The sequence below is a fragment of the Artemia franciscana genome, unplaced genomic scaffold, assembly GCF_032884065.1.
Source record: "Artemia franciscana unplaced genomic scaffold, ASM3288406v1 PGA_scaffold_38, whole genome shotgun sequence".
Taxonomy (NCBI): domain Eukaryota; kingdom Metazoa; phylum Arthropoda; class Branchiopoda; order Anostraca; family Artemiidae; genus Artemia; species Artemia franciscana.
The window spans coordinates 1211960-1239207 of record NW_027062676.1 but is presented as its reverse complement, the minus strand read 5'-3'; the positions used below and the strand labels follow the sequence as shown (position 1 = coordinate 1239207).

At 36.7% G+C, this 27248-nt stretch overlaps 1 protein-coding gene across 1 annotated transcript; it reads right to left on the bottom strand.

Annotated features, from left to right (window-relative positions):
- Positions 1 to 1060: 1060 nt before the first annotated feature.
- LOC136041813 (protein FAM136A-like) lies at positions 1061 to 26218 on the bottom strand. The gene is made up of 5 exons (XM_065726577.1): positions 26120 to 26218; positions 16751 to 16848; positions 13549 to 13689; positions 6931 to 7008; positions 1061 to 1255 (listed from the first exon to the last, which is right to left on the bottom strand). The coding sequence occupies exons 2-5, from the start codon at positions 16832 to 16834 to the stop codon at positions 1130 to 1132; spliced, it is 429 nt and encodes a 142-aa protein (XP_065582649.1). The 5' UTR covers positions 16835 to 16848; positions 26120 to 26218; the 3' UTR covers positions 1061 to 1129.
- Between the last annotated feature and the right edge of the window lie 1030 nt (positions 26219 to 27248).

Sequence of the window (27248 nt, the reverse complement as noted above, 5' to 3'; positions counted from 1 at the left end):
GGAGTGGGACGCCGACTAACATTACTAATGAGGCATTACGCGATTATTTGCTTAAATTCTGTGTTCTAAGCCAAAAGCTAAAAATAAAAAATTCATTCTTTTTCTAAATTTGCTATCGAGCAAGGGGCAAACGAAACATTTTTATGAATGATATTTCAAAAGAATTAGTCAAAATCAAAACATTTAGAAGCTATGAGCTATAGTTAAAATGAAAAAAGCACTTAACCTACCAAAGAACAAAACACAATTCAAGTTGCAGAGTGAAATTTGACCTCTACTTATTTACCAGGTATTCCATGATAAATTTTTCTGCATTATAACTTTAGATTCAGCAGTATAGCTAGTACTAAATTTTATTTATTTTTATATGCTTATTTTCTTTTGGGGTGTGTGTGTGTGTGTGTGTATTATTTAGCCATTAAATAATACCGAATGCACAATCGCATATGGTTTTATGCCTTTTCAGGAGGAGGAGGCCAAAAATCCAGTCCTTTTTCTTGACTGCACTGCGAGTTTTAAACTCCCCCCTCCATTTTTTTTTGCACTCGTAAAAACGCAACAAAAATGAATATAAAATTTTAGATGGGTTTTCTAACTTTTATTTTGTAAAGCCCTCCCCTACCCAAAAAAAATCTTAGATAAGCCCTTGGTGAAAAGATTAGCGTTAGTCGGTTCATTAGGAAGCATGAAATTCACATTTTAAAATATATAGCTATCAGAGCCCATTCAATTCGAGCAACATTAAACATCCGCATAATTGACCTTTAAATGTCCTTAATTTGGGCGAAGATCAGATTTCTCGCAACTAACAAGAGTGAGTGAAAATTAGAGGACACCCAAAAATAGACTGGAATAAGAAATCTAAGCCCATGAGGCATCTATGTAAGGTGTCTAAGGAAGAAGATTCAAGAGATGTGAATTGGAGGAGAATGTTCACAACCGTGTCGCTCAAACAACGTATAGCTGCAACGAATTTTAATAAGGTTTTGATGCTTTTTGCCTTCCATGGGTTGACAAAAGTACACTAAGGATACAAGAAAATGATAAATGACAATAAAGCTCTTTGTGTAAACTCTTTTTATAAAAAAAAAGAATCCCTATAAAACAAAAGCGACTACACAGACAAATATCATTTTTTGTATTCACTACTGCCTAATACATCCATCATTTTGGTTCGTAGAGCTGGAAGTAGTGCAATGTGAGTTTCGACACATTTCCGGGCACAGCTTTCAAATTGATCTCGATATTTCAAAGCCTAGAACGGAAAAAGTTGTCAAATTAAAAGAAAAATAAGAGGCTTAGACAATAAATATAGTGATTGTCACCCGGAGCTTGTCATACGAAATATCTTGCCTAACCTACGCAAGTTTATTAAAAGAACAATACATATCCTAAATTCGAATACGCTAAAGGAAAAAAAAAAAAAAAAATCAAAATGTAGTTGCTTGTAAGACAGAATGGGTAACCTGATTAGTAGCTGAAGATTCACAGGGGGTTCGAACAAGACCCCCCCCCAGTAATCCAATTAGTGTTGCGCTTTTATTCATACTATCCTTTAAGCTACCTTATATAACTAATACTGTCGGTACAACCAGTCAACACAGAATCCCCAGATCGATCAGATCTGTGAATTGGTCTTCAGATTCTCACAAGAGAGGATGCGTTCTTCTCCTAGAAGCAAGCGACTAGATTCTCATTATAGAACTTATATGCAGTCAGTAGGCTTCACTTAAAATGTAGAATTTTATATGCAATTGGACGAATATACCCTCTTCTCTCATAGCACGGGTATCAAGTTGGAATTTTCAGGAAACGTCTTATTCTTTTCTTTTTAGAGATGAGAGGGATAAAAGGATTTGCAATTTTGGGGAAGGGGATGAAACAATTTGAATGACCCTAACAAAAGAAAATTACGCTACTTTTTTTCTTTTTTTTATGCCTGCTGTCTGACGAGATCTTTGACTAGCTTTCCTGTATTTTGACTTTTTGCTGTTCTGACGAGCTTACAACCCCCCCCCCCCACATAATCATCCAGAAAAATCCTACTTATCTTCGTGCTTTCTTTGAGTAGGATGGAATTAAAGCTGAATATCTCATAAAATGTAACATTTGTGATGATTAACTTAAAAAAGGCCCTTATTTTAGTCACTGTTTCAAATGCATATGACCAGCATTGAAATGATATATTCAGCACAAGAGCCACATGGTTATAAAACAGGACAAAAAACGGAAAACTCACAAAAAAATCTCCCATTATACACATATCCTTTTGGTCTTTTTCAAAATTACCTTCCCTTATCCCGTGTTGAATTTCATTTCACGGGCTAGAAATGCAGGTTGTTCAGCTGATAATATTGTAAAAATTGCTTGCAATTTTTTCAAAGGAGATATGTTAATTGAAGCAAAGAAGATTTTGTGGGCTGACGCCTCTATTACTAGGGTAACTGAGCGCCCCAAAGTGACTGATAATGTAAGTGACATGGTTCGAGCCTTTGATCTTTGTGATGAGAAAAAGATCAGCCTACCTCAGCATCTGATTTTCGAGCCAGATCAGGTCCCATGTGTGCCAGGGGAGACAACAGCTACGTTAACTCGAAAGGTTAATGAACTCTACATGGAATTTAAAAGCTTCGCTGAGCACCATAAAGCAAGGTCAGTCGTGCAAACTATTCCTGATATGAAACCTCCCCCACCCGCAAAACCGTCCTATTCAGTTATTGTGAAAAATCCACCAAAAAACTTGAATAATCCTGACGCTCGAAAAGATTTCCTGGATAAAGCTTGTGGGGGTGTCAGTTCAAGCATAGTTGTTTTGAGGCCTAGGAGGGATGCATGGCAAGTAGTTCTGTCGGACAAGGGTGCCGCCAATACTTTGGCAGATGCATTAAGCAAAGTAGACCAATCCATTAATGCTAAAGTGAAGAGTCCTGCCTTTTTCGGTATAGTACGCCGAGTGCCTGACGGAACATCTAAAAGTGACCTATGTGATCTCGCTAATAACTGTATAGAAGTTGTTCAGTTAGGAAGTACGAGGTCTTTTCGATTAAAGTTTGAGTCACGTGACCACCTAAACTATGCCACTGAGAATCCCCTTGTTATTGGTTACGAGCGTCTACCTATAACTGAGTACAAGTTTTTGCCTACCCAGTGCTACAAATGCCAGTGCTACGGCCATACTGCAAATAACTGTAAAGCTTCCCCGAGATGCTCTAAATGCGCTGGTGACCACCAGAACTCCAAAGAAAACCCGTGTCAACTTGTCATGAAATGTGCTCTCTGTGGCTCCTCCGACCACCCCTGTTATTCGTATAAATGTCCAGAAGCACAGAAACTACTGCTTAAGAAATGAACAGTCAAACAAACACAAGTACAAGTACTTTACAAGATTTTACGTTTCTTAATAATTTGTCACTGTGCAATAATGTTGTTTTTAATTATTACGATGACCAAAATAATCTGTCCACCAACACCTTAGCTAGCCCCGATAGCCCTTTAAACCAAATTAACTGTAAATATCTCGACACTTTTGATTTTGTGAAAAATGTGAAACCTAAGCTAATGGAAGAGACCAAACTTAATGTAATTTGCTTTAATATCAGAAGCATACGGGATAAGTGGGCTAATTTTAAAGATTTAATTTTAACAAATGGTTACTGCCCTTTCGACGTAATTGGAATAACGGAGACGTGGCTTTCAGAAATTGATGATACTAATGAATTTTCCCTCACTGGCTTTCAAGCTATTCATATTGAAAGAAAATTAACCAAGTCCTCTGGTGGCATTTCTCTTTACATCCGATCAAGTCTAAAATTCACCAGACTATTCGATTGTGAATTCTTGTTCTCGCAACCTATAAATAATAGATGCATTTATTCAATAATCGTCGACATAAGTGTAGACGAGAATTCTTTTATTTTTTCGTTATTTTATAAACCACCCTCATTTCTGACACCTTTCTTTTGTAATCAGTTTGATGATTTTTCTAGTTTTATTAATTTACCACAAAAGAAGGCAATAGTTTTTGGGGACTTCAATTGTAATTTATTAAATGTTAGCAATAACAATGATAGTGATACCTTCTTTGAAACATTTACCTCAAGTGGTCTTCTTCCCACAATCCTTTTTCCTACTAGAGTTGATCCCATGAGGTCTACCGCTACTTTAATTGATAACATTTTTGTATCCACTTCCCTGGGAAACCACCTGTCCTCCAAAATAATATTTTCTGACCTGTCAGATCACTTTCCAATCTATCTTTCCTTACCCTCCCTATCAGCTACTCAACCCCGTAGAACTAATACCCCTACGTCTAATAGAATATATAATGCTGTGAATATGAACCGGTTCACGGATTGTTTGAAATCCTTCGACTGGTCCAAGACTTTGGATTGTCAGGATGTTAATTCAGCCACAAGTAGTTTCACACAGGGATTGAGTGATCTTATTAGTTCAACCTTTCCAGTTCGTAAATCAAACCGAAAAACTACCCATATACGCCCCTGGATGTCAAATAGCCTGATAATCTCTTCATACCGAAAAAATGACCTATATAAGTTAGCTTGCAAAACCAGTAGCGTTATTGACCTGACTAATTATAAAAAATACAAAAACATATATACCAAACTCATCCGGGAAGCAAAGAAAAATTATTATTATTCAAAAATCTCTCACTGCAAAGGGAACTTGCAAAAAATTTGGTCTACAATAAATGAAATCCTTTCAAAAAAAAGGAATTCAAGATCTGTTCCTATTAACCTTAGGGACATCAGTGGCAGATTAATTGACCCAATTTTAGTACCGGATGCTTTTAATAATTATTTCACTAATATTCCAAATGCTAACTCCTGTTCCTTCTCACAGTCAGTACACCCTAGCAAGAATCCCAGATCCATATTTTTCTCTCCAACTGATCGCAAAGAGGTGCTTCAAGTTATCGAATCTCTCTCTAATAGTAGTACACCTGACTTCTTTGGCATAAGTAATAAGCTTCTTAGGACCGTATCTTCCTATATTTGTGAACCCATTGTGCACATAGCAAACCTGTCTATGACCAATGGAGTCTTCCCAGAAATATTTAAATCAGCAATTGTTATCCTGATTCATAAAAAAGGCGATCCATCTGAGATAAGCAATTATCGTCCAATCTCACTTCTCCCAGTTATATCTAAGGTACTCGAGAGAATTATATTCCGACGTCTTTCTCCCTTTGTATTTGGGAATCAGTCATCAGATTCGTTGATTTCTCCTCATCAATATGGCTTCCGTGCCAAATTTTCAACTGCTCATGCACTAATAGACGCCACACAGTTTATACGTTCCCAACTTGACCTTAAAAATACTGTATTGGGCTTATTTCTGGATTTTTCAAAGGCCTTTGACATGGTTGATCACAGTGTTTTATTAAGTAAACTCAATAACCTAGGGATTCGCGGAGTTCCTTTCTCATGGTTCGGCTCTTATCTCTCTGGTAGAGTACAGAGTGTGAGACTGGGCGGGGTGACTTCACATCCCCTACCTGTCCGGAGGGGCGTCCCACAGGGCTCTGTTCTTGGTCCAATGCTTTTTCTCCTTTATATTAATGATTTGATTACGGACCTGGGCCCATCAGTGCACCCAGTACTTTTTGCTGACGATAGCAACTTTTTCATCACCGGTCCTAATTTACCATCCGTCGTCACCTCTACTCAAACCCTTCTGAATAGAGTACAGGAGTGGTGTCTCGTTAACTGCATGACCATTAACAGCAAGAAAAGTCAGGTGGTATTATTTCAAACCCCTTACAAAAAAAATGAAGTTCAGCCAGCACTTGGCCTAAAATATTCTACCAATCTCCTCCCGCAGGTCGAAGTTGCCAAGTTTCTTGGTGTCCACATAGACTCCTGCCTATCATTTGCAACACATGTGTCCTATGTTAGAGCCATAATTTTGCGACAGGTAAGTATAATTAATCGTGTGAATTATTTTCTTCCTCTCGATATCCTTGTCACCCTTTATTATTCTTTTATTTACCCATATATCTCATACTGCGGATATGTATGGGGCAATACTTATCCTTCAGTTACCAATAAATTAAAATCTGCTCAAAACCGTGCCGTCAAAGCAGTTTTTCGGTTGCCACGACTATATCCCACCAAGGACTTGTACTCCGATTTTGGTATTATCCCTTTTGAACAAATCATCAAAAAGTTAAATCTATCCCTTGCATATTCCGCTTACCATAAAAATCTTCCTCCCCACTTATTAACTTATTTTAATAGTAATAATTCTGAAGGCCACTGTCTCCGTTCATCCAAGCGTTCCTTCATTGTCCCCAGGTGTATCTCTAGTTCCGCACAGCGATCCCCAATTTATAAATCTATAATTCAATGGAATGTAATACCCTCCAGTGTCGAGCTATCCACAAGTTTTCGGACGCTATATAATAATGTACTAAAATCTTGATATTATATTTCTCTAAATGTTTGTTCAATTTGCTTTAATTACCCTTGTTTTCTCTTTTTTTTTTCTTTTTTTTTTCTTCTCTCTCTTTTTCATTTACAATTTTTTGTTGTTTTGGTCCTTAACAAGTTCGCTTCTAGGATCTTTATTATTATTGTTGTTATGTGTTTTCTTTTCTTTTTGAATAAATTGATTGATTGATTGATTGATTATCCTTCTGGACCTCCTAAAAATCAGCTCGGGCAGTACAAACATAAAAATTCATTATTGCTTCAGCTATTTTATTTTTTAATGGATCCAATTAAAAGACGAAAATATGGCTCAAGTAAAAATTCAGAAAGCTTTATAAGTCCCCACTAATCAGGAAAAAAAAACTGAAAAAAAAAATACTTAACGTCTTAGAATTACAGCCAGATTTTGTGAAGTATAGACTATCATATAAGAATTACAGTTCACAAAACATGCACAAAAAACTTTTTCTTGAAAGCTTACCTCTGCCTCAGTAGTCTTTGGTCCAATTTTATCCTTCAAATTATCCTGGCATGACATGACACATCGTTGTAATCTATCCTATAAAAAAATAAAAAATAAAATAACAATAATAAGACAAGACATAAAATAACAAACTATTATTACAATTATAGGAGCATATGAGTCTAAAGTTTGCTAAGAGAAATCACAAGGGATATTTGCACAATGAATTTTTGGCCCAGGTTTTCCAGGGTTCTTTCGGACTAGTCTTCGGGGAGAGGTTCTCTCTCTTTGCCCCTTGTGCAGGAATACTAAACGCTTATTTATGTTCCTAGATTATTTCATTCACATCTAGTTAATAGCATGTCGATACTTTTTTCGAAATCAGGTGAGTGGCAAAAAAGCATGGGCACTATTTTTTCCTGTTTTGACGGTGCCTACTTCTGTTCTGAATATAAAAACAAAAATAGAGAAAAACAAGAGCAAAGAGCTCATATGGCACTTGTGACGAGGTTGCAAGAGCCAAGACCTTCTTCCCCCCAAGCTTCATTACGATCTCTCCCCTCTAAGCGTTTTCCAAGATTTCTGATTTCCCCTTCCAACTCCCCCAATGTTGCTGGATCCGGTCGGGATTTAAAATAAAAGCTCTGAGACACAAAGTCCTTCTGAATATCAAATTTCATTAAGATCCGATAACCCGTTTGTAAATTAAAAATACCTCATTTTTTCTAATTTTTCCGAATTAACCGTCCTTCCACTCCCGCCCCCGCAGATGGTCAAATCGGGGAAGCGACTATTTCTAATTTAATCTGGTCGTGTCCCTGATATCCCTGCCAACTTTCAGCGATGGATCACTATATTGATCACGTATCTAGTTTCGGATCTTCTTCATGTAAAAATTGGGGTGGTCCAGGATTCGAGCCAGAAACCTCTCACAACCTAAGCGAGAATCATACCCCTACACCACAAGGCATACTTAAGAAGAATAATCATTTATTTTATCGGCAAATAAAATTCTTCTCAACTATCTTGTTCGGTCCCTCCCCCCAAATGGTCGAATCGGGGAAAAGACTATTTCTAATTTAATCTAGTCTGGTACCTGATACGCCTGCCAACTTTCATCGTCCTAGCTTATCTGGAAGTGCCCAAACTAAAAAAATCCCCCTCCCAACTCCCCCAAAGAGAGCGGATCTTGGCCGGTTATGTCAATAACGTATCTATGACATGTGCTTATTCTTCCCACCAGGTTTCATCACAATCCCTCCGCTCTAAGTGTTTTCCAAGATTTCCGTCTTCCTCACCTAACTCCCCCTAATGTCACCAAATCCAGTCGGGATTTAAAATAAGATCTCTGAGACACGAGGTGCTTCTAAATATCAATTTTCATTAAGATCTGATCACCCGTTCGTAAGTTACAAATACCTCATTTTTTCTTATTTTTCCGAATTAACCCCCCTAACCCCCCAAAGAGAGCCAATCTCGTCTGGTTATGTCAATCATGTATCTAAGACTTGTGCCTATTCTTCCCACAAAGTATCATCACGTTCTCTCCACTCTAAGCGTTTTCCACGATTTCCGGTTTCCTCTTCCAGCTCCCCCCAATGTCACCGAATCCGCTCAGGATTTAAAATAATAGCTCTGAGACACGAGGTCATTTTAAATATCAAATTTCATTAGGATCCAATCAGCCATTCGCAAGTCAAAAATACCTAATTTTTTCTAATTTTTCCAAATTACCAAATTAGGTCCCCCCAACTTCCCCAAAGAGAGCAGATCGGTTATGTCAATCACGTATCTAAGACCTGTGCTTATTCTTCACACCAAGTTTCATCCCAATCTCTCCAAACTTAGCGTTTCCAAGATTTCCGGTTCTCCCCTCTCCAACTCCCCCCAATGACACCGGATCCGGTCAGGTTTTAAATAAAAGGTCTGAGGTACAAGGCCCTTCTAAATATCAAATTTCATTAAGATCCGATAACTCGTTCGAAAGTTAAAAATGCCTATTTTTTCTAATTTCTCCGAATTAACCCCCCCCCCAACTTCCCCAAAGAGAGCAGATCCATTCCGGTTATGTCAATCACGTATCTAGGACTTGTGCTTATTTTTCCCGCGACGTTTCATCCCGATCTCTCCACTCTAAGCGTTTTCCAAGATTTCAGGTTCCCCCTCCAACTCACCCCAATTTTACCGGACCTGTTCGGGATTCAAAATAAGAGCTTTGAGATACACTATCCTTCTAAATATCAAATTTCATTCAGATCTGATCTCCCATTCGTAAGTTAAAAATACCACATTTTTTCTAATTTTTCCAAATTAACCATCCCCCCACTCCCCCCCCCAGATGGTCGAATCGGGGAAACGACTATTTCTAATTTAATGTGATCTGGTCCCTGATATGCCTGCCAAATTTCATCGTCCTAGCTTATACGGAAGTGCCCAAACTAGCAAAACTGGGATACTAACGGACAGACCGACAGAAATTGCGATTGCTATATGTCACTTGGTACTAAGTGCCATAAAAAAAATGACGACTTGTCTTTGTTTGCCTGTTCTGTTTCCGTCTTAGAACAGCTATTTTATCCTGTTTCTGTTTCTTCCCTACCTGGTCTTTCTCAACATTTTTTTTTATTTGTTTTTCTTTTTTTTGTCTTAGTTTTCCTGTTCTGTTTCTGTCTTAGAACCTCTATTTTGCCCCGTGTCCGTTTCTTCCCTACCTGATCTACCTCTGCAATTTTTTTATTTATTTGTTTTTCTTCCCTTTTTTATTTGAGGCCGTTACGCGGCAGCGATTTTCAAAATAGGAACGAGCTTGTTAAACAAAATTGAACTATCTGGTAAAAAAAAGCTTCATTTTATTTAATACGGTAGCATAAGCTTCTTATGGTGATTTAAACTTGTAAGAATTTATAGCCATTCAACTACAAGGGTTCTTACCCTTGCAGTGAGCTACATACTTTGATTACCTTGTATACTTGATAAATATTGATTATAAACAGCAAGAAGAAGGTAAATATATTAAATTTGTCTAGTAGAAGTGTATGTTTTTGCTAGAAAATATTTACAATGATAGTTGAGTAAGATTTTAAGCCATGTAGAACATTTTCTTAAAAGTTTAAGGCAAATTTTTAAATTCCATTAAGACCCTACAAAATAGTGTTTAACAGAGTTATGAGGCTCAAAGCACTTTGCTGGGGCCTTTCATGCTGCCAATCTACAAATGAAAGTTCCAATATTGTAAAACAAAATCTGTCCAAGTTCATCAAAAGTCAGTGCCCCTTGGAAGGGCAATGAGTGGATGTTTCAAAAGACCTTATCAGGAAATAATTTATGCTTTGGAACATTCTTGGTAGTTTCATTCACCTAACACAAATACATTCGGGGATCACAAAAAGCCCCTCATCTAGAATTGAACCCTTTTAGGATTCTTAAAAGACCAAGGGAGGCCCTACTCCGACAATTATCTACCATTGATGAACATTGAAGTACACTACGGATGCGCACAAAAATTAAGTATTTACTTCTGTAGCAGCAAAGGACAAACCCTAACCAACCCAAGGAAATCTATCAGGTCGGCCTGTTTCACTCAAGAAAGCTTCAAATAGTAAAGAGGGTGACAGGGAGGCCAACATGTTAACAAAACTCGATAAAGGAAGAGCAGACATAAAATCCTTGCTGTTTGTGACCGACCCAAAAAAGCTTCTCTGCGGAGCTTTGCTACAAAACAGTGTTTAAGAACAAATTGCCACTTTCTATGTTTGATTAGTCAAGTATGAAGCATGATTAATCAGGTTTGAAAGCATGAATACAGTTGCCACAAGACCATTAATTAAGCTGAAGACTGCCTTACGATACGCCACTCGGGTTAGCTAGCCTTTTGATTGGTGATCAAAAAGGATCTAGCTATACGGCATAGGTATCACTGCCAATTTTGCAAGAAAGATTAAAAATTAGTAGTTTCACCACTGCATTTTGCATTTCACGAGACTTAAACCTTCTCATCCAGCTACTGACATCCTTTTAGCAGTCATAGATTTTCAACAGTGCAACTGATTCTGATGGGGAAGAACTACATTCTTTCATTCCAATACATCAGAAAGGCTTATCAGATCTCAAGTAAATGTCACTCGGATCAAAAGGTATGGTTTTACTAGCGTCTTTACGGGGTTTCCAGTTCAATAGCAGTAAATAGATGATTTGCTGCTAGAAGAAAGTACAGCGAGCTTTTAGGTCTTGTTTCATTTTTAGCTAAGCTGTTTTTCCCCATGCGGAAACCGAAGGGTTTAAACATAGTGTACGCAACGTGTTTCCATGAATCCTGTGTTAGCGGAATTAAAAAAAGTTCACAAAGCTTTTTTTTGAACCGGTATCGTTTAAATTTGGCGATAAATCATTCTGTTTCAATTTTCTGCAGCTATGTATATGGACATGCCCTTGGAACACAGCTATGGTTATTGTTTTATAGCGTCTCTACTCGATTCAAAAATTTTTTGGGGAAGGAGCAATTTTTGTCATTTACATCTGTTAGAAGGCTTACCAGATACCAGATCTCAATTAAATGGAGTTGGACTTTATAGCTACGATTTAGGTTTTGCCTTTAGGGGGGGGGGTGTTGAATATGATTAAACAACATAAAGAGCATTTACAATAAGAGGCCAATTTCATACGAGCTTATAAGTTGTGTTCATTTTTTGTTTATGATATGTCTAACTTTTCTAAGCTTACTGTTTTATAAGCTGTACATAACCACAGAAAATCACTCAGAGCCGTCACATAGATAATCAAGACAACAATTTTGTAGGCACAGAAAACCTTCAAAAAAACATTTCTACGTGTACCCTGTTTAGAGTGATTTAAACATATTTCTTTGTGATATTTCAAGGTATACATGAGAAGGAACATAGAAGTTTTTCCCAGTGAAACATAGCTGCAAGTGTTGCTCTGCAACGCCACGGAGCCTTGGTACCTGAGATCTACTTGAAAAATCGAAAGCGATTTGTTATGGGCTAGATCCGGATTTTGGCGATTCAAAGTCATTTGGAACATAGTTTTACGATTAAATTGTACATTTTAAACACTCGTAGGACTAGAACTTCTAAAAGGGAATCTTCGAAGACTAGTCGTCATACTATATTTATTTCAAGTTCAACTACTAGTTGAATTTTTTAGATAAACAATTTTTTTATAACGCTTAGACACAACATTAACTTTCTAAATGGTTAACATAACACTGGCCAGATGCAGAGGGGTGATTCTATCTATAGAGCTTGAGATTTGGTATTTAAGGTCATTGACCATCCCTTATTTTAGAAACCAATTATTTTGACTTGCCCCTCCCCTTCCTCAAATAAATTTCTGCACTAACCCGCCGTATAGTCGTCCGTTGCCAAATCGTCCAGAATTAAAGTGCACAATAAAATAATTAATGACATTGTGAATATTGTTATTTAAAATTATAACGAATAACTGGAATAACTTGTGTTAATCTTATGTCTAGAATAACTCGACACAACGCGAGTAACCTTCTATCACAAGAAAATTCTTTTTCAGCTGCGGAACGATACCCTAATTCATTATAACTTATTTTATTCGCGACTTTAAAGCAGATATTTCATTTATATCTTTTGTTCACTAAATAATGCTGACCTTGAAGCAGCAATTACTACATTTTTATTTTGCTGGTTTTGTTAATTGTCGTGCATATTGCAACGTTTGTGTTTGTTTCAAGCTACAGAAGCCAATAAAGATATACTATTCCGTTGATATTTTGAATTTTTACTTTACTTTCTTAGTCTGGTCATTCTGGCGAGGGGCAACCGCTAACATGGAGTTCCTTCTAGATGGCACGCCACCAATTTGGCATTAAGTGATTTTTTTATCCTTTTTTCAATTTCTGATTCTTTTCCAGTAGGAAAGGAACAGAGTGACATTTTTTATTTTGAGTTTTGTTGAAGAATCAGTCAAGGAAATGAGTCAGGGTTTCTAGAAGGGCAATTAGCAAGGATAAAAGGGGTTTAGCAATGTATTTATAAGGGAATATATTGTTAACTGAGAAAACATAACGAAATAAAGTTGATTTTAATATTATAAACAGGAATTTCTACTCTTCTTTAGTATATAAATCATTTTTGATGATCGCCCTACCCAAATTTATCTCAAATAAGTTGGTTAAACGAAATACATTCAAGAATTACGCAGGGTAATATACAACAATAACTGGTTTGCCTGTCTGGAATTGGTTATGATTCGCTAATTTTGAGTGAGAAAACAACAATGTAGCTATATTTTAATTAAATATTTAATATACAGAGCTGGTTAGGTGTTAGGTTTCCATAACTTGTTTTCAAAATCATCATGTTCTCTTATATTTCATTAGGATTAACCTAATTTCACTTCTTGAGTGTGTTTCGTCTAACCGACAAGTACCTAATACTTTACAGGAACACAAAGAAAAGTTGTGATACATTAGCTTTACAGTAATCGAGCTGAGCTACCCCCTCCCTAAATAAACTTGTTTATAGGATGCAAAAAACTGTAAAAATGTATGCAAAAGAGCAAAATACCCAATTTTGGCCATAATAGCAAGGAATTTCAAAAAAGAGTACCTTATAGGAAAAGAAATATGCATAATTATTGGGTTACCTGAAATTGTGTTAATTCTTGCTGGACATACTGTTGACCCTTCTGAAGAGGAACTGAGCAACGATCAATACAAGAATGAATTTGCTCTGTTGAAGCTTTGTCATCAAGGCAGCATTTGGCAGCACATTGGTGCATGTCATACTGTGAAATACAAAATTAAGTTTAATTCAAATTAAATGATAGTCTTGCATCATTCATTAGTACCATTGACAATGTAAGCTCAATAATTTAATCTGTTGGCCTCATATAGATGCCCTTAAAAGAGAAAAATTAAATCGTGATCACTTGTTAATTATTCAGGAATCATTGTGGCATTGAATGGAATGACAAGAGATACGCGATAAAAGAAGAAGAGAAAAAAATGGAAAAGAACAAAGAAAACATGTCAACAATCATTTGCAGAAGACGAAGATTATGAAGACTCCATGATCACTGGACAGGGAGTGACAGAGAGAGGTCAAAAACTTTCGCATGTGTATCCCCTACATAGAGCGCTGAAACTCCTGTCAAGCTCCAATTTTCTATAAAGCGATTCGCACTTTCCTGAAATAATGATGCATTTTGAACCGTTTTTTTTTTATTATTATGCTTAAAAAAATATGAAAATACTGCGCAGACTTATAATGCTGACGATTTTTTTTTTAAATTTAACTGTATTTGCAACAACAAATATAGCTTCCATGGTCTAACGTACAACTAATTCTTATAACTTTTTCTTTCATTAAAATCAGTTCTTATCAAGAAACTCAATTAGGGAGTAACAAATTGTACTTCAAAAATACATTTTAATTTAGTCCATTTATATGCTAAATTTAATTAATTTGAGCAATCCAGATAACAATTTCTCTATATTTTAAGTTCAAAGTCTCACTTAGTTTGATACAATTTTCGTTCGTTTTATGGTTTATATTAAATTTTCACTTTTCATTGATTTTTTTTTATTTATTCATTCATTACAAAAATACACCACAGGATCTTGCAGTTTCCAGCTGCACAATTTCAAAATATTTAGCAAATACAAAAGAATAATGTAAAGAAGCCCTATTTCAATGTGAAGAATAGGAGATCAAAGTTATGGTAGGGGTGGGGGAGGAGTAGAGTCCTGCTCAGTTAAGAATCAGATTGATTCTCATAAATATTTAAGAAGATCTAGACAAATTATAGTAAACAAACTCTTTAGAGCTAAATAGAAACAACAATCTTAGCAGATGTGAAATTTAGTTAGAAATTTCTAACAATATTTCAAAACTTTTGAATACAAAGTACAAACGAAAAAATCGATTTCACAAGTTCATCTCACTAATAAAACGAAAAATTTTACTTAACCTACTTCATATTACTATTACTACTACTACTAATAACTCACTGCAGCACCAAGCCGTCTGAGGCCAACACAGCTACGCACGCTCCTCCTCCAACCTAATCTATTTAAAGCCTCCCTCTTCACACCCTCCCAGGAAGCTCCCATTGCCTTTAAATCTTTATTTATGACATCCTCCCAACCCAGACAAGGACGACCTTCTTTCCCTGTAGCCCCATATGGTTGGCCAAAAAGGACAATCTTCGGTAATCTGTCATCCTTCATCCGTAGAACGTGGCCTAGACATCTCAACCTTTCTTTCATTGTAGCCCTAGAAAGGGGGATTGAACCACATTTTTCGTACAACCTACTGTTTGAAATACGGTCAGTCAGCCGGGTACCCAGAACAATCCGTAGGCAATTTCTCTGGAAAACATCTAGTAAATTTTAATCTGCTTTTCGGAGCGCACATGCTTCAGAACCATATTTGACCACTGTCATCACTGTAGCTTCCAGTACTCTAATCTTGGTTTGCAGACTTATTTTTCTATTCTTCCAAACTTTTTCTAACTGTGAAAATACACCCTGAGCCTTAGCTATTCTACTTTTAACATCATCACTGCTCCCACTATCTTCACTAATAATACTACCAAGGTAACTGAAGCTCCCAACCTGATCAATCTTTTCGTTACCTAATGTCACCTGTTCATCTTCACTTATTCCTAGCCTTAGTGACTTCGTCTTCTTAACGTCAATTTTCAAGCCTATTTTAGCACCCTGAGCTCGCAAAACCTCTAAAACTTCATTCATTTTGCTCACACTTTCATCTAATATGCTTAAATCATCAGCATAATCTAAGTCCAGGAGCGTTTTTCCTCCCCATTTGATTCCGTGTCCTCCAATTGCCTTTCCTGTGCTCCTTAAGACGAAGTCCATCAAAATGATCTATATAAAAGGGGATAGAACACAACCCTGCTTAACTCCTGATTTAATACAAAACCAGTTGCTAACCTCATTTCCTACCTTAAAAGCAGTAGTATTATTCTCGTACATAGCACAAATCACTTTAATGTATTTTTCTGGTATACCATATAACGATAAGACCTTTGTTAACGCTCTTCTATCAACAGAATCAAAAGCTTGCTCATAATCAATAAAACTTAGGACCAAAGGTGTTTGACAACGAAGGGACTTCTCAATTATTAACCTAAGAGTGAAAACTTGGTCGACACATCCTCTACCTTTTTTAAAACCGCATTGTTCTTCCCTTAAAACTTTGTCTACAGCATCTCTCAGTCTAAAAAGTATCATGTTACTCAGTAATTTGCTACCTCCAGAGACCAGACTAATGCCTCGGTAATTACGACACTCACTCTTGTCACCTTTCTTATACACTGGTTTAATTAAGGTTTTCCTAAAATCATTGGGTACTTCCCCTTTTTCAAAAATCATGTTCATATTCTTCAGTAGTTTATTCCTAACCTCAGAGCCACCATATTTAAGAAACTCATTAATCATACTATCAGCACCTGGAGCCTTATTATTTTTTAATCCCTTTAGTACTGTTGCTAATCCTTCCTCACTAAACAAATCTTCCTTCACATCCAAGGTATCACAAACTTTTTCATTTCCGTCTATATCTTTTCCTGCAACTGTATCTCGGTTTAGCACATTCTCAAAATGTTCCACCCATCTTTCTTTAACTTTTTCCTTATCACTAATTGTAGCCCCATTTCTATCTTTAACTGGGACTAGTCCGGATTGACTACTCCCTTTCAATTTATTAACATGCCAGTATAATATTTTACTATTATGCCGTCTAGCCGCAATATAAGTAGCATCACTTTTCGAAGTTTTTCTAGTCATTGAACGCACGCAAATTTTTCAGTTAATAAGCTTTACCTGTGTTCTTCTAAGAGCTCCTTTGTCCAGGTCATTCACAAGACCATTAACAGCATCTTGGATTTTCCTATGAGCATCCTCCATGGTTGATATAAGCCCTAAATAACATGAATGTGAATTATTGACTATTAGTGCTAATACAATTGATACATCTAATTGGTGACCAGGAAAAATGAAAATAAAATTTTAGCCTATCCCCCTCCCAATAAAGGTGTCGAGTATAAGAACAAAAATCACTGTTGTTATGCCAGCTTTTGCAAAACAAAGATACTTCAGTGGGCTGTAGCCCTGACGTCCTAAACGAATATACTTCCTTAGCAACAAGTACTAGTTACATGCTATGTAGCCAGGAAGTCATTTTTGAAGGGGTTCAACCATGATTTCTTTTTAAGGCGATTAGCCAATCAACAAGCAAATATTATCATTAATCATTGAATGTGGAAGATGGGAGCTTAAAGCTTAGTAATGAATCGCATTTACATATCCTTTGACAGGAGAAGATCGAGTAGAAGGCAGGCAGATCCCTATAGGACAAGGACAGGGGCTATGATGTTTGTCTACAGTGATTTATATTATATAACTTAGAATGTAATATAATTATTATTACTAACTATCTTCACTTTATTTTTGCATGGAGAAGAAAAAGGGGAGAGAGCTCTATTGTTTTAAATGCTTTGGGACCCCAGTTTCAACCAGGATGAAGCAACTTTTCATCTTGACAAGATTTTGCTTTTGTGTCAGGAGAAGTACAAGAGATGAGCAGGAGATCCTTCTTGGCAGGAGAATGTCAAGAAGCGGATGAGAAACGGATTGTGTTGACGTGGGGGTAAGGGTGGGCTATACATAAAACTTGGTAAATTCGTAGTGGTTGAGAACATCCAAAGGAAATATGCTAATAAAATAAGAGCAGAGTCAATAGATTCCTTATTTTATACTGTTTCCAAATATCATGTTCTCTTTTCTGAAAATGCATCCCAGCCTTCCTTGATTGTCCTGAATATAGCCCTAGGATATATACAAAAATAAAAGAGAACCTATACAACTTGTTCACTAGTTGGGTAAGGAGTCTTTTACTTTGCTCATGATATGCTTGTGACCAGGGCAAGAAATACATTACAATTCACAAACCTTCGGCCAATAATGGATCACCTTCTTCTTTTGATATTGGTGATGATTTAGGATTTTAAGACACTTCTTTTTTTGTCATATATCAAAGCAAACAAATACAGTTTTCGCTTGTCACTTGTTGAAGTGCATTTTGAAGCATAACTGGTATTTGATCTTTGTCAATGTTCTCATCAGTAGCGTTATTCTGAGAACCATATAATCTGAGCCCCCCCCCCTCCCACCCCCTTACCATGAAAAATTTACAGTATTAAAAATTCTCACCGTTATCTACCATAGAAAAACAGGTAACGTCATCATAAGATTCAAGTATCTGCAAGCCAATCCTTCTTCCCATCAACCCAAACCAGAGAATCCACAGGAATTGCAGAAAATTCACCAACAAATTGCTAATGGCTAACTAGTCCATCTATGTTGCTCCACTTTGTAACTCTCAAAGGAAGAGAAAACTGTCCAATCTCAAACCTTGGAGTCATTCAAGCAAGGTGTAGAAAAAACTGGGAGTACAAGGAGTGGCATCTACACTGGGATGTGCCAGAGCCCTTGAACAAACTGTGAACTCAACAATAGCAAGCATTCAACAAGGAGCAATCATTCTCTGCTTACATAATAGAATTTAAGGTGATTTAAGGTATGATAATGATATTTGAAAAGAGTATAAGATAAGGAACCTAAAGACATTATTTGCATTTAATTAGCATGTTTCTTTTAGATGTGGTGAACCACTAAAAATTTGCCCAAAAGTTTGCTCTTTTTTTGTTTTTAGATTGGCATTGTTAGGAAGCACTGGGATGCAATCATCAGTAAACAGACTAGCATCCAATATATTTACCTTAAAACTACCTTAAATTGCAGCTTGGAGCAAATCCAAGGATTTTCGATTCTTGTAATGCTCTGTTATGACTTCTGTAGGTTATTTGATTTGGTTGCTTCCTATATTTGGGTTGATGATTCAACAGCTTCCTAGTTGTACAAGAACTCTTGCTGTTGCCATTCTTTGTCAAGATGATTCTACAAGTTTGTTATTTGCTGGCTGAAGAAATTGCTTCTTTCTCGGATTGAGGAGCATGTCTTGAAGATTTTATTGGAATGCTCTCTTGTAACAGAACCTTCTGGGGGGTGGGGAGGCAAGAAGTCCAGGTAAAATATTTTCGAAAATAATTTAATGGGCTATAATCATATTGCCACGTTTCCTCGAGTATATGAGAATAGGAAGCTTTAAGTGACATAAATACCCTTCATATGGCATTTGTTTGAGTCCTTCAACCACTTTGGTTGCTCTTTGCTGTACTCTTTCTAGTATTCCCTTGTCTTTCTTGAAGTAGAGTGATGTCAGGGACATTCCAACCTCTAGACATGTGAAAATTAGTATTATGTAGAGCTTCATAAACACACTTTGGCACCTGCTGGAGATAGTTCTTTTGATCATCCCAAAAGATTGGAGGGCAGATGAAAATACGGACTTGGCATGAATGCTAAACTTAAATTGACAATCAACAATGACTCCAAGATTTCTTTCTTCAGAGACTGCCAAAAGGCGGTTACCTTGAAGATGGCACTGCTGATGTGTATTATGATTGCCAAAGTAGATAACATGGCAATTATCACTTTAGAAAGAGAGGAGCCATGTATGAGCCCAAGTCCCAAGAATGTCAAGGTTCTTTTGGATAGATTGCATGTCACAGAGTGCAGTTGCTTTACCAACAGGTTTCAAATCATCAGCATAAAGAGTGAGGAGCTTGGAGAGAAGATTGGGTGCAACATTTATACATAGGTTGAAAAAACTTGGCACAAGCATGGTCCCTTGGGGAATGCTGCTCAAAACAGTTGTAGAAAAGGAATATTTGGAAGCAATATTTGATGAGGAATTAAATGGGACAATTCTTTTGTTATTATGGTGTTTAGTTCAGAAGAGGCCATGCACAAGAGCATTAGCAAGTATTGTATATGACCTCAGGGTATATCTAGACCAATTAAGGGGGAATGGGTTACAATGTTACAGTACTGACTACTATATTCGGATGCACTGTTTGATAGAGAATCAGACGATGCTACTTCGTGGTTATTAGAGCATTTCCTTCAAATAAAGGTGCATGATTACCAAAATTGGAATTACAAACTGTAGACAAGATTTACTGTTGATGAGAAATAAGTGCAAAAATTTGGCTAGTGTGCAACCCACAAGACCAGCACATGGGATGGGGGGTGAGACACAACTAAAAGAACAACTATTATTATGCTTGGAAAGGATATTAAATGAGGAATCAAATAGTAAGCTATTGGGTAAGGGTGCATTCGTAGTGTTTTTAGTATCAGTTTAGCCCTACAGAAGGAAAAATATTAATAGAACAATTCTTACTTCATAATAAGGACAAAAATTGTTGTCAACATTCATTCTTTCTATTCACTTCTTTCATTCAATGTTTTCATAAATATATTAATTTCCTTTTTTTCTGAAATTGTGTGCCTTTGTATTTGAAAAATTTCTTATAACAATGCTATGTTTATCTCTATCTGCGTTTGATTAGCCATCAGCACATGGTAATTTGCTTCAAGATATAAACAAAATTGTAGTCAATAGATTTCCTATGCACTTCTGTTCTCACTTGGTTCACATAGCTATTGAAATACATCTCTGTCTAAAGACTGTAACAAATAGATTTGTTAGAAAGCCTTCACAGATTACAAATCTATCAGGAGGGAACTCAGAATGGTGAATCGGAGTGAAATTTTACAAGGATCAGCAGAGGAGCAATGGGCAAAATTCAAGTTGACTTTACTCAAAATCTAAGACAGCAACACAATTGTATCTTACAAGAGAAATCCACAGATTCTTCTATACATGACCAATGAAATTTATATTGTATTCAAAACTGGGCAAAAACATGGCACATGACTTTCAACATTGACAAATGTAGCATTTTACATTTTGGCAGGTTCAACCAAGGTTTTAACAATACTATGGTCAATCCAGCTATGAACAACATACAAGAGCTGCAAATTGTGGATGAAAAAAGCGATCTTAAAATTGATGTTTGACAACCAGTGCAAATCATATTCAAACTGCAAGAATTTGTCTCACACAAACTCTGTCCTTAGGCTATCTGTAGCAGGTCTCTTTATGTCTTCATGAAACTATATAAGGCCTTTATCATGCTAGTGCTTGATTTTGGAGCACAGGTAGCATCACTAGGATACAGGGACAATGTACAGCATCTAGAAGGGTGCAAAGCAGAACTACTAATGCAGTAACAAAGATAAGAGACAAACGTTATGACATATGATTGTCTCTGAAATTATCTGCTGGTTTACCAACAACAAAGAGCTGATATGCTTAGGACAAATAAGCTTACTTCACAAGAAACCCCACAATTCATTTGTCAAGTTGTTAATACTGACAGTATGGGATATTGAATGAAGCTGTTCAAGTCATCTGTCCAAACTCAACACTGAAAACAGTTCTTCACAAGCTGTATAGTAAACTACAGGGATAGTCTTCCAGAAACAACAGTCTCAGTACCCAATGATGAAGCTTTCAAGAAGTTACTATATGCCAAATGGAATGATGTTCCCTAGAAGCAACAGTGGGATGTATTTTATGATTCATGTCCTCATTATCAACTATGGAGCAATTGACAGATGAAAATGGATCTTAGTTTACTCCAAAGTGCAAATTAAGGGGGGGAATGAGAAAAAAGTAGCAGAACATGAGAAATCTGCCAATTATAATTTTTGTATATTTTATAAAGTAAAACTGTTTCTTTACAACATTTCCTTCTGGAGACTGGAACCATTAAAATGATATGAGTTCAGAAATTAGTATATAAGGAATCAGTTTAAGACTATACATCAAGAAGACTAGTATGTTCAGCTTTTAATGAATTTCTCTGGTTAACTCACTATTGAATAGCTAACAAAAATGAATAACTTTAGAATCCAAATATAACCATTTTTGCATTGAAAATGAGCTTTGCCCCAGCCCTGCTAATGTTCAAACATATATCTTGAGTTGTATATGTGCACTCAGCTATTCAAGCTCAAACTCTCAACTCTGGTTTATAGAAGAAGACAGGGTGATGCTATTCTGGTTCATAAGCTTATTAATTCAAAGGCACTTCTGATCTTCTTCCTCTGGCATCTCAGGACTCTAGTACAAGGGGACATAAAATGCAGTTATCCAGGCATTTCTCCTCAAAGTGGCAACATTCCCATTTTCTTACCGACTGTGTTGCCAACCTCTGGAACAAATTACTGCCAGATACCATTGCTGCCCAAACCACAGACAGCTTTAAGAACCATCTCGACAATGAATGGTCAACAAAAGAATGGAAGTATAACTGGGAAGCACTTGAATCAGCAACATCAAACCACTAGTCAAGTGTATGTATTCAACTATGTGTCATGTATTATTAACTCTAGATCTTTTACAAGGAAAAATCTTTAGATTGCTCCAAGCTCCAATTTAAGGTAATCACTTAGTTATCTTATTAATAAGTAAATTGGAAAATTTGCCCAGCTTTTAGATACCAGCCAGATGACATTCATCCATAACTCTTAAAAGAAGCTCACACCCAATTAATGACTGTCACTCTCAAATGTCTTCAAAAAGTCTATTGATGCTGAAGTCATACTGTTGGAGTGGAATGTTGCCCATATTTTGCTAATACAAGAAGGAGGGAAAATCCTAGAGACACCCAGATTTTCCAGGGGGACCCAAGGTTCCACCACAAATGGACCCTTTACCAGCCACAATAATCAAATGGATTTGAAATTACTACACGCCTACTAACCATTAACATATTAGCCAAAGAGCATAATTACCTGACAACCTTGGGATCAAAACAGAATCCTTGACAAACAAGGGAAATTTTGTCAAGACATGCAATCTTCTTGCAGAGTACTCTCCTACACTCTTCAACGAGCTGCAGAGAAGGTACGGTCACTACACATCCCATGAATACAAGAACAATCTTATCTCAGTGATTGGTTCTAGGCTTCAGCCCATGGTAGTGCAAGAATAAAAAGTGCCAAATACTTTGCCATTCTTGTTGACGAAACAAAGGACAACTCGAAGAAAGATAAGCTCTCCATTCTTCTTAGGTACTTTGACGAAGGAAAAGTAAAAGAAAGACCGATTGCAATAACACATCAATCATATTAATCATATGCAATCACATGAAGAGCCTGGATGCTGAAAGTCTAGCAAATTTCATTTATGACACAGTGACAAGAATTGAACTTGATTGGAACTACTGTATTGCACAGTGCTACAACACAGCAAGCATAACCAATGGACCATTCTCCTGTGTTCAAGCTCGTTTGAGAGCGAAATTGCCACAGGCAATCTACATTCATTGCCATGCACATAAGCTAAATTTGGTCATTGTGAGCTGTGTTGAATCTGTTTGCACTCTTGGTTCTTTTTTTTTACTGGTCCAGACTCTATACACATTCATTTCCAACAGCAACACTCAGCATCAGTTGTTTGTTGAGGCCCAGAAAGCTGCTGAACTGCCAGTTCAAAAGCTGGAAAAAAGTGCTGCCACATGATGGTCTTACTGGTATCAACCTATATCAAAGTTTAGACTCCGATATGAATGCATTTTAGCTGTACTGTCTGCTGTAAGCAAGGGAGCGGATGGTAAAGCACCAGCAAAGGCAGCTAGGCTCCAGAAGAAGATGGAATTGTTCCTTGTTATTGTCCAATTGCACTACATAGAAACAATTATGTGAGCGACAAAATTGCAAAATGAAGTAAGAGTACTTTGAATCTTTCAACCATCTACTAGCCAAATTTGACAGAAGGTTCACAGATAACTTGCCAGTGCTGAGCACACTTGAAGCCTTGGATCCAAGATTGACCAAGTTTATGGACACAAAGTTGCTCAAGCATTACTCTGCTCTTTATGGCGAGCTGGATATTGACAGCATTCCTCTCAAATCTCAAGCTAATATTGCCAAGCATTTCTTGCTTGATGGGGAGAAAAAGCTGGAAAACTTCCTAGACATTGTCAACAATCTTCAGGCATTACCAGTGGCTTACTCAGAAATAATTAAAGTACTTTGTATTGCTGCCACACTTTCTGTGGCAACAGCAAGCAATGAGTGTTTGTTTTCTAGCCTAGAAATAGTGAAAAACTACCTGCAGTCTACAATAGGAGATGATTGTCTCAGTCACCTTCTTTTGATATTTACAGAGAAGGATTTAGTAAACAAATTTGGACTACAACCAGGTTGTTGACAATTTTGCAAAGATGAAACCTCAATGGTTCCCCTTGTTACCTTTAGTGTTGTAATATTTTTTTCTTTTGTTATGTTTTTCCTTTTTGTAAATATATTTGATCTGAAAGATTTCTGCTGAAGGGAAACCGAGATTTAGGTTACAACCCTCAGAATAACAATGGAGGTTACTTTAACTGACGTATTGTTTATTTAAATAAGAAAGTTTCTTGCTGAGGAAGGCCAGCCTGTAGTCTGGTTGAATTTTACACTTTAAGTTTTATCACTTAACCTCATTGATTGTAATCTTTGGTTGTTATAATCAATGTTAGAGGTCAGTGTGGCTGAGTTCCATATTTAGTTACAGTGCATTTCCAAGCAACATATGGGTGCTGGAAATACATTTTTACTCAGAATATTTGATTGATGTGCTGCCAAAACCTGCATTTTTTCTTACACAACACAAAGTGAATCAGGGGAAGGGCCAGATGGAGTTCATGCCCACCCCAAGATTTGGCCCAAATGGTGCCTCTGCTAGAAGGCATTGCAAATGCTGGCATTCTCAAACATTTGGCCACAACATTGAGGTCTTAAAGTGGGTGCCTCAAGGAACTATTTTGGGATCCACACTTCAACATCTACATTAACAATGCTTCAAAAACATGACTAATAAACTTAACCTATATGCTGATGACTTGAAACTTATTTGTCTTGTTGATACTTAGCTGGGTCAGCCTCATTAATGTCAGACCTGAATTGCTTTTGCAAATGGCCCAATATATGGAGATTTGAGTTTAATGTTGAAAAGAGCAAGGTTTTCCATTTTGAAAGAAATAACCCACAATGCCAATATTCTGTGTTATCCAATTCTGGTGAGAGGTAACCAATTTCCAAGAGTAATGCAGAAAGAGATTTGGGGGTTGCTGTGGATGAAGACCTCAAATTCCACTGCTACATCTATGCTGCAGTAGCAGGGGCTAACCAGACTCTTGGTATCATCAGGCACATAATCACTAGTAGATCCTCAGCAATAGCAATTAATCTCTATAAAAGCCTGGCAAGACCTAGATCAGAGTATAGAATGTGCATTGCCACACTAATTACTAAAACCCCTTAATCCATCTGAGAGTTTTAAGGTCTTCCAGACCTGTAGTGCTCTTGGGGCTCTAACAGATTAGATGGCTCTCAAAGCTGTTCAAAGATGGGTGACAAAATGCATAAAGGGTCTCAAAGATAAAGAGTATAGATGTCAACTGTAGAGCCTGAAGCTATCAACTCTGACATAGGCCTTCTGTTGATGCAGAGACAATATGATAATGACCTGTAAGCTGCTCTAGTCTGAGGACAAAGATATGTCTAAACCTGTCTAGTTTTCAAGTACCAGAGGTCATTCAGCAAAGCTTTTCTGTAAGCATGCCAAGACAAGAAAAAGAAACAATTTGTTCTATACTCAAATCATAAGCCTGTGGAATGGCCTAAGCAAGATGATGATGGGATCTACCACAATTGATAGCTTCAAATCAAATCTCAATAAGGACTGGGCAACATAGCCATGTCTCACTATATGGAATGCTCAGATGTTCTGTTGCCCTATCATCAATAACTGGCATATAGGCCTACTGGATGTGCCCATGTTACTAGCAAGCACAATTTAAGGTAATTTAGCTTATCTAGCAAATAAACAAATACAACCATATAGGCTATTTATCAAATATTCTCTAGTTATACAGTAAAAATTTTATTCCTACACCATTTTCTTGTATGGCTAGTTTTATACATGTCTTACTGCTACAGGCCTATATGACCCTTCAGGGGGATGGGGAGGGAAGCAATTGTCATGGTAGCAATTATTAACCTATATTTGGAAACTATTAAATGGGAATGCACACCTAATGGCACCACCCTTTTCTCACTATACTGTTTCCTCCTTAAAACAAATCATTATGAGGAACTGTCATATTTTTCTATTATAGTAAGCAGACTGGACAGCGGTCTTTAGCCTAATAAAGAATTAGCCTAGCCAACCTCTTTAAAAACAGCTTCTATAATTCTAACCCAATATCTTGTGATAAGAATTTCAAAAATTCGCGCAAACTTGCAGCGCTGCTATATGCTTGAAGGACGTCAAATTTTGACGACACAATTTGATGTTGCGTGACACAATGACACATTCAGTCAAAATGATGACACAATCGACGAAAATGACACATTTTTCAACAAAAAATGACACATTCGACAAAAATGACACATTTTTCAAAAAAAAATGACACATTTTTGTCATCCATGTCTTGTTTTTTCAATGGCAATAAAAGAAAAGTAAAATTTCCATTTTCTACCTCCAGAAAAGCTACAAATTAATGGAAGGGAATAGCGCTACCTAACGGTGGCAGTAGTACACAAACAGTGCGGAATACAGGACAGATGCCAGTATCATATTTAAAAGTTAAACTACGCGAAGAAAACAGCCGTATGCGGAAATTTTAAATCAAAATGCACGCTTGGCTTCTTGATTGAGTATTTGATACTTAATTGTAATAGTAAAAGTAAATAGTAAAAAGTAAACAGCATGCAGTTAACCAAAGCTGTATGCCTAAGCAGCAACTCCCATTCTTAGGAGTAGAGGAGGGGTATCCCACCTCAGACAAGATTATAAATTTCCAGAGATGTCTTTCCTTCAGAATAATCCATCTGGAAAAGCACCAACAAATATGACTAAAATACTAGATTGAAGCTGGTTGAATGGCATACACATTGAGTAAATAAAAAGCTTAGCCAATAAAGTCGATTACATATAGAGCCAATTACGATTCCAACATCATACGAAAAGTCTATTTTCAATTTACAGTCGCAATTGATCGTCCCTAAAACTTTTGTAAATCTAAACTTGCCTTGTTGGCTGCCCAGACACAAATTCATAGTGTGTAACATTAATTTAATCGAATGTTTTAACAGAATGACGTCACAAAAAGGTCATGATCCCAAGATAAGAGGATAAGGTTAAGTTTACTCCTTTTTGAACTGAATTGGAAAAGATTATGTATTCAAAACTCCAAATAAAGATTTGACAATTAAATATGATACCACTTGTAGCAAAAAAATATGACACATTTTGTGACACATTATAGAATCTGAGATGACACAAAAAGCACATTTT

What these genes read in the sequence shown, in the direction of transcription:
- LOC136041813 (XM_065726577.1), bottom strand. Translation starts at nt 16,834, where the DNA reads ATGGAGGATGCTCATAGGAAAATCCAAGATGCTGTTAATGGTCTTGTG. An exon ending in GAGCTCTTAGAAGAACACAG is followed by an intron (nt 13,690 to 16,750) that starts GTAAAGCTTATT and finishes TGTATTTCACAG; the next exon opens with TATGACATGCACCAATGTGC. An exon ending in AAGAATTAACACAATTTCAG is followed by an intron (nt 7,009 to 13,548) that starts GTAACCCAATAA and finishes ATTTTTTTATAG; the next exon opens with GATAGATTACAACGATGTGT.